This window comes from Pelodiscus sinensis, chromosome 6, assembly GCF_052426305.1.
Source record: "Pelodiscus sinensis isolate ZL-2025 chromosome 6, ASM5242630v1, whole genome shotgun sequence".
In the NCBI taxonomy this organism is placed as follows: domain Eukaryota; kingdom Metazoa; phylum Chordata; order Testudines; family Trionychidae; genus Pelodiscus; species Pelodiscus sinensis.
Window position 1 is genome coordinate 38,073,975 of NC_143057.1, and position 18,750 is coordinate 38,092,724.

General features: G+C 40.8%; 1 protein-coding gene across 1 annotated transcript in view; it reads right to left on the reverse strand.

Moving 5' to 3' along the window:
• LOC102454459 (guanine nucleotide-binding protein G(q) subunit alpha) overlaps window positions 1–18,750 on the reverse strand; it is a 221,744-nt gene that overhangs the window by 41,206 nt on the left and 161,788 nt on the right. Inside the window, exons 4-5 of the mRNA XM_014573325.4 lie at window positions 15,885–16,013; window positions 13,943–14,072 (exon numbers count right to left, since the gene is read on the reverse strand). Of these exons, the coding sequence (XP_014428811.1) occupies window positions 13,943–14,072; window positions 15,885–16,013 (259 nt within the window). The remainder of the gene's footprint in view (window positions 1–13,942; window positions 14,073–15,884; window positions 16,014–18,750) is intronic.

Consider the following 18,750-nt stretch of genomic DNA (forward strand, 5'->3'; position numbering starts at 1 on the left):
GTCTCAGTTTCAGTATAAAGGCTCATTTCATTTTAATATTTTATTCAGAGACAAGTGTACCAGGGTCTCTGAATAAAAAAACCTGCCACCGTACCTCTTTATATCATTAATTTTTATGATGGACAGTGAAAAGGTTGATAGCACTTTAAACACTTTTGATCCTTGAGATTAATACAACTGCCCTCCACAGAACTCTGTCCAACAAAATGCCACAATCCATCATTGTACCTTCCTAAACCGGGACTCTCTGCTCTGGCACCATGGAGCACAGATTTTCCTGTACCAGAGAGCCCTGGGTGATGGGGGCCAGCATTCAAACTGGGAACCATGCAGTGTGGGAAGAAGGGGTCATGGCATGACTGGGAGCCTGGTGACAAGGGGCAATCTGGCGGTGCAGCTGGGAGTCTGGCCAGAGCTGGGACAGGCTAGGGCCAAAGCAGAGCCAGCAGCAAGCTGGGGGCCTGATGGCAGGGGATCTCTCCTGGTCCGGCACATTCTCTCACTCAGGACCAATCAGGTCCCGAGGGTGCCGGACCTGGGAGATCCAAGCTGTACTTAGAAGTTGATACACTGAGTTATGTGACTCATGTATACTGTTGTTCATACATGAAACAAAGATTATGGAAAGAAACTATTCATAACTGAGAAACCCTCACACAAACAGAAAGCAAGCATTTCCTTTTTTGAAAAAGCACAGTATAAACAAAAAGTAAAAAGTTTTCAGGCAGTATCATGCAGTGGATTAACTAGAGAAAAAATAGGCCATCTTACAAAAAATTACACTGTTTAATCAGGCCATGAAAACAGTAAAAAGTGGAGCAACAGCAAATTGTTAAAATGTTGAGTCAGATCTCTTAAATTTGATTAAGAGGCAGAGAGACTGATGTAGGATTATCATTGTATCATTGTATCAAATTAATGATGCTCTAGCTAAGGAACATTTCATTGCCCCTTTCTCTCAATATTTTTCCTTTTGGATTAAATTTGTCATGCCTGTTCTCAGCTCAAAGGTGAGTTTATTTTAGTTTATTTTATTGATGGCACATTGAACAAAATGTTCAGTTGGTTACGGAGTTGTCCAAGCATGGGAGAAGCAGGGTCACACGTAAAAACAAAATAATTCAGGAACATTTTGTGTTTGAGTAATTCATAAATAGTTTTGTTTTAAAACTGAAACTTTACATGCACATAATTCTCAATTAGAAACACTTCGCTATTTTTAAAAAAAGAAAGCTTGATATAATTTAAAAGCATATTCTGTACTTGCAAAGTCCCTCACTGTCCCTTATATATTAATCACTCATAAGGGCTGTTTTCCAGATAGGAGCACATGCATGTAGGCACTGATACATCTGAAATAAACTCATATAGACAAAAAAAAAAAAAAAAACCTGAGAAAATATAAACAAAACACTCAATTGAATCCTTTGGTAATAAAATAAAGCCCAATCAAATGTATGTTAATGCATTGTTAAGTTTGAAAATTTAAATACAAAAGACAGGATATTCAGAAAATAAAGAGAGTCAGCTGTTATATACTGGTGTAATTTTCTTGCACTAAAGCAGGGAAAAGGGTCCTATAAACACCAATATTGGCTACATGAGGATCACCATTGTTTAGGATGATTCTCCAATGGCTTAGAGGCAGCACGATTACTTCTGTACCAATCTTCTCCTGGTTACTGGCGGAAAGGTCATGTCTGAGGATCGCTTAGGTCAGTGGTCCCCAACGTTTTGGGGCTGCTGCGCACCTGGGGGAGGGGCCGCCCATGCGCCCCACGCTAGGGGGCGGGGTCGCCCACGCGCCATGGGCCGGCACCAGCATGAGCCGCACCCCTGGGGCAGGGGCCGCCCATGCACCTTGTGCCTGGGGCTGGCACCGGCATGTGCTGCACACCCGGGGCAGGGGCCGCCCATGCACCTCATGCCCAGACTGTTCGGCGGGCGCACATAAATGCCCCGGTGGGCGCCATGGCGCCCGTGGGCACTGCACTGGGGACCACTGGCTTAGGTACTGGCCATCAACACAAGTTAGAACGCTTTAATGCTTCTCTAACATACGATGGCAACTGGCCCAGCACATAGACAACCCAGGATTGGAGGAATAGCAGGTAGGGATGTTAAATTTAGTTTAATCAACTAATCGACTAGTCAATGGAATTTCCATTCACTAGTCGATTAAGTTGATAAGCAGGGGAGCTGGCCCCAGGAGCTAACCCTGCTGCAGCTCTGCCTTTTAAATGTATTAAGAGCCAGTAGACTCTGAATTTATTTAAAAGGCTGGTGCGCAGCTGATTCCCGGCTCACGCTGGGTCTTCTGCTTCTTAAACGTATTAAGAGCCAGTAAGTACATTTAAAAAGCAGAGAGACAGCATCTGAGACTGGGCACGAGCTGGGAATCAGCTGATTCCGGCTTGCTGCGGTCCCTGCCACCCCTTTGCCTTCCCTGCCCCCCATGGAGACGGTGCCGCGGGGGAACTGGCTTTTAAACTGGCTCCCCCAGCACCAGCTCCTGCTCCCACCAGTGAAGCAACTAGATGAGGGACTATTCGCTAACATCCCTAATAGCAAGTGACTTAGAGCTCTCCCTTTCTCCCTTTGCAATGCAAACTTCTCATCCAAAAATAAGGGTCTGGCTAAGTTTTTCTGAGGCAATGTTACTTGACTATATTATTGTTATTGTAAGCAACCATGGACACAGCTTAAATACCAATCCAAAATCCACTTATGCATATCATCATATTTTTCAATCGCTTGACTTTTGTCAGTATACATTTGAAAACCTAATGATGAATTCAGGGCACTTCCATAAAGCTACAGTGAAAGTTTTGTTAACCGGCACTCGTAGGGAATGGGCGTTGCCAGTTAACTGAATGTGCTGGATAACAAAGCTTATTGCTCTGCCCTTGCTCCTGTGGAAGCAAGGGATTTGTATGCAGCCATTTTTAGGTTTGTTAGCCTAACTCTTGTTCTGTTACTAACTCCCAGGCCTGACAACGCGATATTTGTACAGACACACTGTCTCCGCTTCGCTTTAGGAGATAAGGATGGAATGCTGACTCCAGCAGGGACCTTGGGATAGGGTAGCATCTGGGAGGAACTAAAATAACTGTTAGCCTTGTTATTTGTTATATTGCCCAGGGAGGTTGTGGAATCCCCATCTCTGGAGATATTTAAGAGTAGGTTAGATAAATGTCTATCAGGGATGGTCTAGACAGTATTTGGTCCTGCCATGAGGGCAGGGGACTGGACTCTATGACCTTTCAAGGTCCCTTCCAGTCCTAGTATTCTATGATTCTATGTAATGGAAAGGTATATAAACTGCTTCATAATTGCTTGTATTTTGAAGATCTGCCTGTGCCGGGGGAGTGTCTCTAGCCCCTCTCCCCCGTCCGAATCAGGCTTCCCTTGCAATATTGCTCAAATAAACTGCCTCTGGCTACTTGTTGCTTACAAATGCAGAGTGAAGGCTTGTTTTCTTCCACACCCCCTACTGGCAGAATCTCAGCATCTTGAGGCAAGTTGCCTGCTGATGATGTCAGCAAGAAGTCCGAATTCTTGCAACAGCTGGCGGGAGTCAGGTGTGTACATCTGAAGACGCAGAGGTATTGTGGCTGTTGTTAAAAGCCAGTTAACACATTTTCTGGTTAGCAGAGTGCTGGATAACAAAGCTTTCACTGTAGTTTAATTAGTATTTGTAGAAACATTTTGTTGAAGAGAGATAACTTTCCTATGCATTTTCGAAGTGTCCATCACCACATATTTGGGCATTGGAATAAAACATGGCAAAACCACATTCAGTAGGATTCTACTACATATGGAGGCTCACACAGTTGAGAAGAAGCCATGCATTGCTAATCACTTTATACAGATGGCAAATTATCAAAGACTGGTCAGACTGCACTCAAAAGACCACTGAGCATGTCAGATAAAGAACAGAGGTTACAGGGCCAAAGGTCTTTCCATATCCAAAATGACTCATATTGCTTAGATGGAGCAGCAGACGGCCTCCACAGGACAGCAGCTTCACACAGTGACTTGGCTGACCAAGCAGGTAACATTGGGCAGAAAAAAGACTTAAATCAAATCTTTCTGAATTTTGATGATTTTTTTTGAAATGTGCTTAATTCCTAGTGAATGGAAACCAAAATATCACTCTCTTTTCCCCTCCCTTCCCATTTATTTAGTGTTTTGTTCTTGTTTCCCCTCCCTTCCAAGTTTTTGAGGTGTGTATGGGAAAATCAATAACAAATACATTAAAAAGAAACCAAGGTTACTCTTAACATATCAACAGTGCATTATTAAGTCTGTGCTAAAGCACCTATCTCAATTTCTAGCTTAAAAGATCCAAGACTTCTTTTGTTTACTGGCATTATGGCAAACACAATTACACAAATCCATTTTTAACAGGTTTAGGCCCAAATTCTAAATCCTGTATTCCTAGAAACACAGAACCACGGAGATGTAGGGCTGAATACGATACTGAGAGGTCATCTAGTTAAGTCCCCTCCCCTGTACTGAATTAAGACCTACTATACCTCACTGACAGGTGATTTTCCCACCCTGTTCTTAAAAACCAGGGGATGCCATGAAGGCCAAAAGTAGAATTAGATAAGATCTGGGAGAATAGGTCTATCAACACTTATTAGCCAAGATGGTCAGGAATGCAACACTATGCTCTGGGTGTCTCTAAGCTTCTGACTGCCAAATGGTGGAAATGGATGAGAGGGAATGGATCACTATAACACTCCCCAGTTTGTTCCTTCCCTCTGAAGCACCTGGCATTCCTCATTGTCAGAAGACAGGAAATAGGGCCACTAGTCTGACCCAGTAAGGCCATTCTTATGGTTCTTACTTCTAATGACAGGGATTCCACAATCTCCCTTTGGAGCTTATTCCAATATTTAACTATTCATAGAATTAGAACCCTCTCCCCAATATCTAACCTCAATTTCCCTTGCTGCTGATTAAGCTAATTATTTTTGCTTTATCAGGTCCCACCTGGGTCCTCTTTTCTTACAACCCGGAACACGCTCAGTTTTTTTAACCTTTCTTCTTAGACCAGATTTCCTACTTTTTTTTTTTTTTTTATCATTTTTGTTGCTCTCCTCCAGACTCGCTACTTTTCCACATCTCTCTTAAAAATGTGGCACCCAAAACTGGGCATAGTACTCCAGCTTGAGGGCTCACCAGAGCCAAGTGGAGGGGGACAATTAGCTCTCCAGTATTATATACGTCACTCCTTGTTAATACACAGAAGAATAATATTAGCTTTTTCACAACTGCGTCACATTCAATTTGTGATACACTACAAGCCCCACTTTTTTTTCCCAGCAATATTTCTGCCCAACTAGTTATTCCCCATTATTATTTTGCCTTGGCTCCTCCATGAGTGGGGCTGAATCCAGCCCAACAAGCTAGCCTGAAGGTGTAGTAAATCCTGCATCTCCCATGGCACCCTCCAATGTCTTTTTCACGCTCCTTTCTCAGCCCCACTGACAACAGCCACCTGTGCACAGGGAGCTTCACTGAGACGACTCAAGGGTCTGCAAAGAACGTGTGCCCGTTGTGCTGGCTCCACTGAGTTCAAGCTACATCTGGACAGCTCTTCAACTTCAGAAGCATTGGCAGAATTAGTTTAAAAGCTCCTCATTGCAAATCACCACCTTAGGTTTTAAATTAAAATGTGTAACAAATGTTACACACTTCTTAGTACTTTGTTTACTGTCAGGAGAGCGCCACAGGTCAGGAAAGCTTATTATCCTGACGCTCATATTCAAGCATTCTTCTATACTGTCAAGGACTGGAAAGTTGAGTGAAAGCCAGGAGTGAGGGTGAGTTAAGCAGTACTTTGATATCCCACCAACATCTATTCATAAAATAGGGTCACACTGTGTGAGGGGAAGTGGAGTTCCCCGAAGGACAAAACTAAGCTCATCCAAACTGGTGTGGAGTTTTCAGCTGAATTGCAAGAGGATAGGCCAAAGGCTGTTAGAATATGCTTATCTGCATAGAATACAGACGTAGGACCCAGAAAGCCTGATTCAAACTAAAGTAACAAACATGATATTTGAAAGTGAAAAACAAAAAGTTTCAGAAGTTTATTTTCACTGGTGTTAATGTGCACAGAAAAATTCTTTAAGAAGGCAGAGGCTAGTCTTGAGGACACGTAAGAATTTTTGCAGCTTTATATCTTCATCAAATGCTTTTCACAGTTTCTCTTTTTAAAAAATTAGAAAAACATTATAAATTAAGTTTTGTTACCAAAAAAAAAAAAACCAAAACCTCAAGGGTTGAACTAAATTCAAGACTAGAAGCTATTATAATTATGGGGTCCAAAAGAGATGCTTTTGTTTACAGGGACTGATCTTCAATCAAAATGAAAAAACACATTGCAGTTATATCACTCAGCTTTTAAAAGCTGAATGCCAAAGTTGAAACCAAAAGTATTGTACTTAACAATAAGCCTTTGAGACATGAATGAAAATTGACAAGAAACATTTGAGACTGAAAAGCACACATGTGCTGCTTGGCTAAAATCCCCATGGTCTGCGCTGAAAATGTACTGTTCAATGACAACAGTATTTGCAAAACCCAAACCTTCCCACAGCAACATACTGACATCAACAAACAAAATATTCTTTACTTCAATCAAATTTTTGGCAAAACTGCTTCCCAAAAGCCTTTTATTTCTCTTATGTACAATTAATTTCCATGATGTGGCAAGATGAATACGGACAATAGATACACTCTCGTCTGCTTCAAGTTTTCTAATGCCCTCATTTTCTCACGAATTTCCAGCACCATTTCCCAGATAAGAATTTCCAAAGCAAAAATAGGTTAGTCTGCACAATATTTCCTACACTTAGTCCTGACGGGAAGATTTAGGAGCACAAATCCCACTGGTTGTTTGTGGGAAGAGTACTCCTAAATCACTTAGGCACTTCTGAAAATCCCACTCTCTGCCTAAATTCCACAATTTACGGATACTTTGGTGGGTTTCTCTCCTGGAATTGCCACCTCTAAGAAAAAAAACTAGCAGTCAAGAGAAATTTGATTTTTCTGAGATGTGGTGATGCTGGTACATAAAGAATTTGTCTTGAAGAGGCAAGGAGTGAAAGTAGCCAAAAAAGGATCAGATGGAAGTAGCAGTAGATGTGTGAGAAAGAAAAGAGAATGTTTGGAAGGGGAATCAGACTATTCCTCTCCTCTCTGCACATATCACATAGGGATTTCAGCTGACACAAATGGAGCACAAGGTTGTAAGGGGTGGGGGGGGGGGGTCTTCCCAATTCCACTGCGGCAGCTATCCCTTCGTCAACTGTGGCAGTAATGACTGCTCTTACTGTGGAGGCCTTCAGATTAAGAGAATTACTTGATCTAGCTAATAGAAGAGTTTGATGCAGTACCTGAACCATCAGGCGAAGACATCTCTAGAGGATATTTCTTCCCCTCAAAACTCCTCAAGAAGGAGGAATAGTGATCTAGATTTCCTAAACTCCTCTTTCTGGGAAAGGTAAATTTTTGTAGTCCTTTGGACAGCTCACAAATTCCATAGGACTTCCTACCTAGCCAGAAATTTGGTTCATGACCTGGGACAGAAGATCTCTACAGAAGGCTTTGAGAGAAAATCACGGTGGGCATACAGGCCCACTTTCCCTATGTGGAATAGCTAGCGAAAGATACAGACTAAAGCAAGAAGCCATTGCTATTGTATGGACTGAAGTGGTATAAATAACAAATTCTATCTTAGAAAATGCAGAGGATTGTAGGGCAGTGACTTAAAGGTAACCTTGGCAGAATGTTCTGTGGATCAGTTTGAAGGTTCCATAAGGGAAATTATGATTTAATTAGAGGCCTCAGACATGTAATTGCCTTTTAAAAATGTGGGACAAAATTTTCAAACCAAGATTCCTAACATAAGGTACCTTCAGCGAGTGTAAATGAGCACAGTATCACGGAGGTCAATAGACCTATGCTAATGTACACCTTCTGAAGCTCTTTACCCTAAATTCATAATGAGAGTCCAGTTTGCTTGGAGTCTAAGGCAACCCAGACTATGGAGTACAGATAATTCTGATACCTTTTCTTTGCCCAATGGAACAGGAAAGCAGTCTCTTTCTTGATTCTATCCCTGCTACTACAGAGATGGTGTAATCCTGTCTGATGAGAATAGGATGCAGAGGCGAAATCTTCAGGAACGACAGGTCTAGACATAATGTCCTCAGAGGCCAATACATTTTCATTTTTGATGGGAGTACTTTCTCCGAACAACCTTATGAATGAAACTGATCCCACTTCAACTGAGGTAGGCATCCATTGTTTTCAACAGTTATTCCTGGAGTGTAAGTCCTTTTCAAAGAATGCCAGCTATAAACTGGTCCTGGATGTTAGTTTCCAGGTACATAAGGTCAATTAGTCTTTATTACCAGTTTGTGTTAAACACCTTCAACTTTAGATTTGCTATTACAGGAGTTAATATATAGTGGTGAGAAGCAAATTTCAAAAAGTTGGGAAGTTCAGTTTGGACAAACACAAAGTTTCAGATGATTAATTTGAAGAGTATGCTGGAAATCAGGCTGTGCATCTGTCATAATTTGTTTTACCCTGTGTGATTTCTAATGCTTTTTGGTTTCAACTGTGTAATGAAAATGCCATGAGAATAGCCCCCTTTTAATAATTCAATTTTGAGTCCATGGTTGCAACAGGATAATGCTGTCATGATTATGAGGGTTAGCCAGCAGCCTGGGATTAAGGGGTTAACTACACCTAGCCAGGTGGAGTGACCAATAGGAATGTAGGTGGGACTTTTAAAACTGGGACACAGGAATTTGGGTTTTTTTCCTTTCTCCCTTTTGTCTCTGGGGGAGAGAGTTCTCTGCAGCTACAGAGAGGGACAAGCATGTCTCTCTCTCTCTCTCCAAGATACCATTCTTCCTTTTCTGTAAGTAGGGTAAAGTTTAGGTAGTTTCGTTAGGTTTTATTGTTTTAAGGATTGGGTATGGGATCTGAGATCTGGCACTGTTTAAAAGATGTTTTGGCTTTTCTTTGTAACTAAGTTCTAGGCCCATGGAGTTTCTCCATGAGTATGTTTTGTTACCTCCCTATCTAGTCATTATGTTTGCAACAGGAATATTGTAATAATAAAAGTTCTTTCTTTTCTTTTTATTAACCTGGCAGTGGTTAATTGTGTGCCTTGATTTTTATTTTGGGGGTAAGATTTCCCAAATGATCTTTCCCCTGATTTCTTTATCAACATTTGGGTGGTGGCAGCGGAAGTTTTGTTCCCAAGATCTAGTTTTTTAAGATTTTGGGGGGAGTTTGATACCAAAGCCTGGTAGATAAGGCTTTGGGGTACACTTGCTGGCCCCCACTTCTGCATTTATCATGCCAGAGTGGGGAAGGAGCCATGACAAATGCAGAGAAGAAACAGAAACAAAAAGACAACCAAACTTTTTTCTAACTCAAAAATATTCTAGGCTTGGTTTGAGTTAGGGATGTAAGCGACTAGTTGACTACCCGATAAATATATTGGGTAGTCGAGTCACTACTCGACTAGTTGCTTCCCCCCACTTGCTGCCTCTATTATAGGCAGCAAGGGGAGGGAGCAGGAACATCTCCACGGGGGGGCAGGGAAGGCAGAGGCGCAGCGGGGAACCAGGGGCTGCTCTCTCTACATTTCAAAGGCAGAGGTGCAGCAGTTGGAACCCAGCATGGGTGGGGACTACAGAAGCCCCCACTCACGCTGGGTTTCCCGCTGCGCCTCTGCCTTTGAAATGTAGCAAGAGATGAGGGAGGCTCTTGCTACATTTCAAAAGCAGAGGCGTACCTTCTGAGACCAGGCACAAGCAGGGACTGCTTCAGTCCCCACTTGCCCAGGTTGACCGCTGCACCATTGTCTTCCCTGTCCATGTTCTCTACTGTCCCTCTTCATTTGAAATGTAGCAATAGCTGTGGGTGGGCGCCTCTTGCTATATTTCAATGGCAGAGGTGCAGAAGGGATAGTGAAGTCTCCACTCCCCCATATCGACTAAGCCATTAGTTGATGGAAATTCCATCGACTACTCAATTAGCTGATTAATCAAAATTTAACATCCCTACTTTGAGTAAGGGGACAAGTTTTGATAAACTCTTCTTTTATTGGAACCAATTCCATTTCCTAAGTTATCAGATCAAGCTGACAGGCAGATATGAAAAAGTGTTACCCCATTTTAAGATTTTTCTCAGTAGTTAACTGTGAATGCAATATTATATATCACTGCACAGAAACTACATCAGAAGTACACTCTACATATGACCTTCACTACAATTCACATAATAGACTTTTCATCCAGCCCCCAACTACTGCCTGAAGTAACTTCAATCACGCTTTATTCTCTGAAGTCAGAACCTTTCATGCATTAGAAACTACCCTTACTATGATGGATAGTCCTTAGATTAGAACCTATGTACTATCGTCCCATATTAAACATCCTATTATCTGAATGTTAATGCAATACATTTTTATATCACAGATGCAGAATCATGAGTGAGGGTTTTTTTAAAAAAATGATTAACCTAACATAGTTTGGCTCAGAGCCTATGTATATCTAATAAGCACCATTTATGCGACATGTTAAGGGCCAACAATGGTTTTGAGAAGTGTATAGGATGCTGTGTGTCTCCTCTGAAATGAGGTGAATTTAATGCTTTGAGCTTTCCATGGTATTATTTTTCTTGTGCCCTTAATTTTATTCTTCCTACATTTGGGCTTTGGTGGAAGCAAAGTACTAATGGTACAGCAGTCTAATTTACAGCATTACACTGATAAAGAATTACTATAATGTACATATTTTGTAAAATAAAATAACATGCTCTTGTGAAGCCTAGTTAAAAGAATGCAAACTTTGATCATAAACAGAATGAAAAGATGTATCTACATCTATTAGTCTATAGTTCATTAGGCTATTATGGTCCTTCACTGATTTGAACATTTTCTGAACATAAGAATGGCCATACTGGGTCAGATAAAAGTTCATCTAGCCTAGTATCTGTCTTCTGATCATGACCAAAGTCAAATGTTTCAGAGGGAATGACAGAACAAGTAATCATCAAACGATCCATACTGTAGTGGAGGAGCTGCCCCGCTGTGGCAAGGAAGAGGTTAAAACCAGGCTAAAGGGAGCTTGAGCAGAGCCCAGCCAAGTGAGAAAGGGCTTATAGGGAGCCAATCAAAGGGGAGCTTGCTGAGGCAGCCCTGTTCATAAGAAGCTACTCAGCAGAGAGAAGGCAGTTGGGCCCTGACAAGCAAGGCTGCAGAACTGGTTCCCATGGAGAAACATGTTGGTCGGAGCAGTGCTGGGCAGACTCAGTGGAGCTGGAGAGAAGCCCCAGTTTGTTACCTCCCAAGCTAAGGGCTAAGAAGGTGCAAGGATCATGGGGGAAGTGGCCCAGGGAACAAGAACAGTAAAGAAGGGCAGGACAAGGCTGCCGCCAGAGGATCTTTGAACCAGGACCCAGAGTATTGGGTAGAACTGGTCCCTCCCTTCTTCTTTGCACCACAACTAGCTACCATGGAGCACGGCCTATACAGACTGCAGCTTGCCCCTGAGGCAAGGGGCTAGACTTCGGGGCTGCAGTTGGCCACGATGGCAGGTGTTTGAGGACTGCTGATACGCCTGGAAGGGTGTGAGAAAGCAGTGGTTGGCACTGCCGGAGGGCCATGTCCTGAAGAAGATGCCGCAGTCCAGGGAGCAACACAGGTTCATGGAGACAGGTTTGAGAGCAGAGCGATGACAGGCGAGACACCTGCCAGAAGGTGAGCCCCTCCATGAACTGAGCTAATTCCCAGGCTAACCACCAGAAGGCACCATGGTGGTAAGTCAATGCTATTACACATACCCTGTTGCTCATTCCCAGCTTCTGGCAAACAGAGGGTAGGGACACAATCCCTGTCCATCCTGGCTAATCATCACCCAAGGCTGATCCTCCATTAATTTATCTAGCTCTTTTTTCAATCATGTTTATAGTCTTGGCCTTCAGAATATCCTCTGGCAAAGCGTTTCACAGATTGACTGTGTGTTGTGAAAAAATACACCCTTTTGTTTGTTTTAAACCTGATGCCTATTCATTTGATTTAGTGACCACTAGTTGTTGTGTTATAACAAGGAATAAACAACACTTCCTTATTTACTTCTTCCACACCAGTTATGATTTTATAGACCTCAATCATACGCCCCTTTTTTTGTCTCTTTTCTAAACTGAAAAGTTCCAGTCTTATTAATCATTCCCCATATAAAAGCTCTTCCATACCCCTAATGATTTTTGTTGCCATTTTCTGAACTTTTCCCAGTAACACCTTTTTCGAGACGGTGAGACATGTGCTTTGAATATCTGAGTGTGTAACAAAGCTATGCAACTGAAAGCACTTTGTTTTACCTGGGATGTACTTTTAGCTGACTGATGTAACAGGAACTTTTTCTTAAAAAAAAAAAAAAAAAAAAAGAGAACCTACAGGTTCTTGCTCAACTCTTGAAACCAGACTTTATGAAGAACTGACACTGAAAAAGAGTCAAGTATAATCACAATGGATGTCTAGGGGTGCCAGACTTATTTTTCTATAACTATCATTCTCTGAAGTGATGTAACTCACATTTGTGTAGTCATATACATATTATGCTGATTCATTGAAAGAACCTAAATGAAAAAGACTGACTAGGAGAGCTCTGGCACACCCTATTAGGTTTTGAAGGATAACAGAAACAGTTCAGTTTTTTTTAAAAGGAAATATTTCTAAATATTAAATTATCTCATTACCTTCAGAAATTGTCACAGACAGCAGTTTACATATGCAGTAACTGTTACATTAACTACTGGTGTTTTGCCTGATGAATCCATCTTTTATAATTAAGCTTGGAAGGATTCAATTTTTATGGGAAATGTTGGTCAGCACTGATTTCGCCATACAAATGCAAACTAACAAAAACACATTTCCACTGATAACTGAAATATACAGAAATGTAAACTAAAATAAATACTGATTGATTTAAGGAAATTTAGTTTGTACATTTTGACATGTAAGTACTAACAATTTGTGTTTTAATGGCTATTAAGCTTTACCTTTTTGCATCTCAACATTTACTGTCATTATTCTCAGGCTCACAATTTCCCACAACTGTGAAAATTTAAATAGATAAAAATAAAACAAAGTGGTTAAAAATAAACATGTATATTATCTGTCAGTCCTAAAAAGCGAATTCTGCCAACTCTATCTGTTACACCATTTTCTTCTTTTGCTATTTCTCATAATAACAGTTGAAAGAGAAAATATAATCCAGTGTAAATGCTATGCTAAGAAACACTGAAATGAAACTATGTAGCCTCTTCTCAATACTTTAGAATTGGGATTTACAATTGCAAAGAGACCTAGCAAATGTCATCATCAAGGCATTTCATTTTGCATTGCAACTAGTTAGTCTGAAATGCAAGATCCTTGTAACCACTCTAACTGTACATACCACACCTGTAGAGCTCCATAGGAAACTCTAGCTTCACAAATAACTACTATATATTTCTCTGTAATCAACAAGACTCTGCTGCATCAAAAAAACTGCTTGGCTCCACAGATCATCTACAGGGGATCTGTTTATACAAGAGCATTTGATGATCAGCCTTTTGATCTGTTGCTTTTGTAACAAGTTGCATGATACTACTGGTAGCCACATGGAAAACATTTGGTACTGGACATACCAATCTGTTCAGAGACCCGGAAAGGACAGCTAGGTTCTCTGAGATGAACTGGTAAGTACTGAGTATTATTTTCTGCATTCTACTCCTTTCCAGGCTCCACTACATAAATCCCAAATAATCATGTGAAAAAACACTGCTCTCATTAGTTCACTGAACCATGAGCTCAGGTTTCAATCAATTGCAATGCTGAAGAGAATGCTCAGTCAGTGCTTACCTCATTGTCCGACTCCACGAGTACTTGGTCATATTCACTGAGGGCTACTAGAAACATGATAGATGTGACATTTTCAAAGCAATGTATCCATTTTCTTCTTTCTGATCGTTGGCCTCCCACATCCACCATTCTGCAAGGTTAACAAAATCCACATCAATTCCAGGGGAATACAGAGCTTAATAAAAATCAATGTACATCACTTAAGGAGCAGCAGACGTAACAATGTAGGTAATGAGCAATTTGGGTGGAAACCAAAAAAAAAAAATCCTGTTTTTGTTAGCAGCTGTTCCATTAATATTTAAAAATCAACAGTGCATGTGTTGCAGGGGAGGCAGCTTGCTATATTTCCTTTATAAGCCTGACATGGCTTACATATTTTAATAATTATAAGCCTCGTACTCTCAAGTGCTCTGTCTGCAGAAATCTCTCTGAAGTAAATCTGAGCACCACTCCTGGAGAGCTTGCAGAACTCAACTTTATAGATTTATCAGAAAGAAACCAAGAGTAACACAGTTTGTAGTTGAAACAGTTTCTATACTTTCCCCATATAACTACAAGATATATTTTAGAAAATAACTTTCAAAAGATAATCAGTACATATATATTGTGGAATGAATAAATAATCTGCTGAGAAATAAATTTGGAAATGAACATGAAATTGTAATAAATTTCATCTTCTGGATGGGGTAAGTGAGCATGTGATACATAAGCAAACTTAGAATTGACATAAAATTTGAGAAACATGTTTTATTGAAAGTGCCTAAGAGGTTTAGTGTGTTTTCCAATTTCTGCCAAGAACAGAAGTTTGGATACAGGTTCATTCATCCCTGTAGTATCAGCTGCTTAAAAATGACAATGTTACAATTAGTCACTTGAGTAAGCATGTAACAGACTAAAATTCGGTATGATGGCATAAATGTTCTCTTTTTGCATTTTGAAACTGTAATTGTAACATCCCATTATTCTATATTCATTTTGAGAACTTTAGCATTTGGTGACACAGATAAAGAGGAGCAGTAGTGAAATGCATATAGGTATTTGAATATTCTTACTGAAACAATGAATATGAGCTTAAACAATGTTTGGGCACTTAACACAGAATTTTCAAAGCCTAAGTTGATTCTGACTCTGAATTAAAAAAAGAGATTCAATTCAATCTTCCTTTTGCAGGAAAATTTTGCACCCACAATTATCAGCCCAAAAGCTCTTATATATATATTAAACATTGCTATATTTTTTTAAAAACTCACTTTCAAATTATTCCAATATCATCATAAGAACTGAATTAAAACATATAGACTGTGTCTACACTGCACCCCTTTTCCGGAAAAGGGATGCAGATGAGACAAGTCGGAATTGCAAATGCAGCGGGGGATTTAAATATCCCCCGCTTCATTTGTATAAACATGGCTGCCGCTTTTTTCCGGCTCGGGGCTTTGCCGGAGAAAAGCGCCAGTCTAGACGGGATCTTTCGGAAAATAAAGCCTTTTCTGAAAGATCCCTTATTCCTGATTTTAAGAGGAATAAGGGATCTTTCGGAAAAGGCTTTATTTTCCGAAAGATCCCGTCTAGACTGGCGCTTTTCTCCGGCAAAGCCCCGAGCCGGAAAAAAGCGACAGCCATGTTTATACAAATGAAGCGGGGGATATTTAAATCCCCCGCTGCATTTGCAATTCCGACTTGTCTCATCTGCATCCCTTTTCCGGAAAAGGGGTGCAGTGTAGACACAGCCATACAGGTTTATTTTCTCTCCCTCTCTTGATCTCTTTACTTATATCTTATTGTCAGCTGGTAACAACTTATGTACAATAAGAAGCAAAATGACCAAAGTGCAGAATCATTTTAAGTTTAGACACTCCCTTTTACCTGTATGTGATATTTCATATAACTAACATATAAGGAAAACAAAAAAATGTATTCAACCTTTTTTCTTGTATTTTACCTGAAAATGACGCTTTGTAAGTCAAATGGATATTCAATTATCCCTGTTGTTGGGACTCGAACTCTAAGCACGTCTTGTTGGGTGGGCAGATAGGCAGGTTCTGCTATACGGTCCAGGTCGTTGAGATAGCTATAGACAGGGAGAAACAATAGGAATGCAAGATAGTGACACCATAATCCCACTGAGGGAAGGACCAGGGGCTCGTGAGGAAGGGAAATGAGGGAGTGGAGCGGGAAGAAGTAGTTAAACAAAAATAGAGTATAACTTAAATAAAAAGGGGGAGTGGGGCAAGGAAGTTGCACAATTATTCCCACCTGCAGAACCCTGCTGTTAAAGAAATGTCATGATAGACTCAAAGATGGCAAAGGACCCTAGCACAAGTGTCTCAATATTATTTTCCTTTTCACCAGATTATACTCGGCTCCCTACTAAGAAATTCCTAGATTGAAACCACATAAGTACTCAACAATGGCCGTTTTCAAAAACAAGACAAAAAAACAGATACAATTGTTTAACTCTATACACAAATGTAGATATTCATCACCTTATACACAGAAAAAGATGTCAAAATAGTTTGGCATATGTTTTTCTACTGTATCTATATATGGGTGCATGCGCATGCACACTCACACACACGCACACACACAAATAGCTAGATAAAAAAACTTGAAAATCGTAAAGTGCTCTAATACAAAGATGCATTGACTTAATGTAGATCAATGCCTGTTAGGAAACTTTAGGAAGACAAATGGACTCCATAGGAGACATACCACCTGAGCCAAAACAGAACAATATACCCTCCAGATAAAAGGATTATTCATTGGTGCCAGTTTTGGACAATTTTCACCAATTTTTCAGGCCACACCAGACCATTATGATTAAGGCTGCAAGTCTGTCAAGCAAGTCATGGATTCTGTGACTTTGCAGCACCGGTCTTGGGCTGGCCGATGGTCCCTTCCCTTGGAGCAACAGTGACGGTTCAGGGCAGTATGATGCCGCCACTTCCCTGGAGCAAAACAGCAGTCCTGGGCTGCTCCCTCCAGAGCACCAGGGCTGGCCTTACCATGAGGCGAACTGAGGCGGCCACCTCAGGTACCAGACTGAGGGGAGGGAGGAGGCCGCAACTAGGACCCAGAGTGTAGGAAACTGTGCCTGCTGCTGGTGCATATGTATTCTCTCTGCTCTAGATGCACAGAGATGGTGGAGTAGAACAGAAAGGCGGCAGAATTGAGAACTTTCAAAGTTTCGGCCCAAGCGAGGGGACATGAGGGCGTCATTCGAGCTCCCCGCCTCAGGTGCCAAAATGTTGTGGGCCAGCCCTACAGAGCTTTAGTCACAAGAATATAGTACAAGTGATGATCCTGTCCACAAATTTTACTAAATCTTAGCCTTAGCTCTGATTATCTATGATTATCTAGTGTGACTGTCTGCACAATGTAAGCAGTAAAATTTCATCCAGAATTCCTGCACCAAGCCCATACATTCTGGGTGAACTAGAGCATATCTAAGATGAGCCTGCAGCACCTCTCACTAGTTTGGCAAATAATATGGTATTGCAATAGGCTCACTATTAGTAAGGATTGCCTATAAGTAGCACATCAGCCTGTCCTCTGCTGTGGTTTAATGGGAGCATATGTCCATAAAATAGTAATGAAATGAGGAACAGCAATACTGGTGTTAGTTTCATTAATTAGAAACACTGAATAGAGATGCACTTTAAAAACAGCAAGTCACCATTGGGCTTTAGGCTCTTTGTGCTGTTTTGCTGGTGTGAGGAAGCCATAAGCCAAGTGGACCTGGCCAGAAATGAGCCCCACGTCGATGGCTAGGAGAACAGGGGTGTGGCTGGAATGTCCTTGGCTATTTATGGCTGCAAGAATGAACCCTGGTCCACAAGTGCCCTGAAATAAGTTAAAGCAACCCTGAAGCTACTAACCTATGCTGAATACATGGATTTTTCTTCTCTTCTTTTTATACCCCATTATCTTTTAGGCATGTCATTAAATACTAACAATACTGAGTAGTTTTTCTCTTGGTGATTATTGTTAAAGGTGATTTTACCTTATTAAAGGTAAATTCCTTAATCCAGGAATAGAGTCACTTTAGTTGCTTTGAATCATTTGTTAAAAAAGAATATAAGTAAATGACTATGAATGATGGAAACAAAACACTTTTGCTTTAAAATAGAACATGAGAATAAAAACATACAAGATTTAATCTACTAGGTCTGGAAAGGAGCTAGAGCAATTATCAGATTCTCCTCTGAGTTTTTAGCAATAAGAGTAAAAGTGAAAATAAAATTGCAATGTAAGAAAACCCTATACATTCAGAAAGATATTTAGAACAGAGAATCTCTGACACATTTAACATATAGCTCCAGAGCTACCCTGAAAACATTTTTTTAAAGAAATCACTAATTTCATTTAATAGGCCAAAAGGTTTGATGAGAGTTGGATCAGGCCCGCCCTTTGACTTTTATACTGAGAACAGAATGAACAAACTGAAACTCCTGAAATACCAATTTTTAAAAATAAAGCCAACCCTCCTTCAAGGAACATGAAACACTAAAAACCAACCAATAAACCAGCACCCCAAAACACGAGTGGCTTTGATTTTGATTTTGGGCCCCAGGAAAGGAATTCTTCATTCACAGACAGAAGCTATGTCTACACTGAGAAAGGCTGGCAACGTAAGTGCTCTTGACATGCAAAAGTCACCAAAAGTGAAAACCTGTCAAACTGGCTTTTTCTGCCTCCCATTGTTGACATTTCATAGCCACATTGCTAGCACCCTGTCAACAGATAGAGCAAAGGAATGCGGTTAAGCAACCCACAGCGCAGTGTTGTGGGAAGGCAGAGCTGATCCC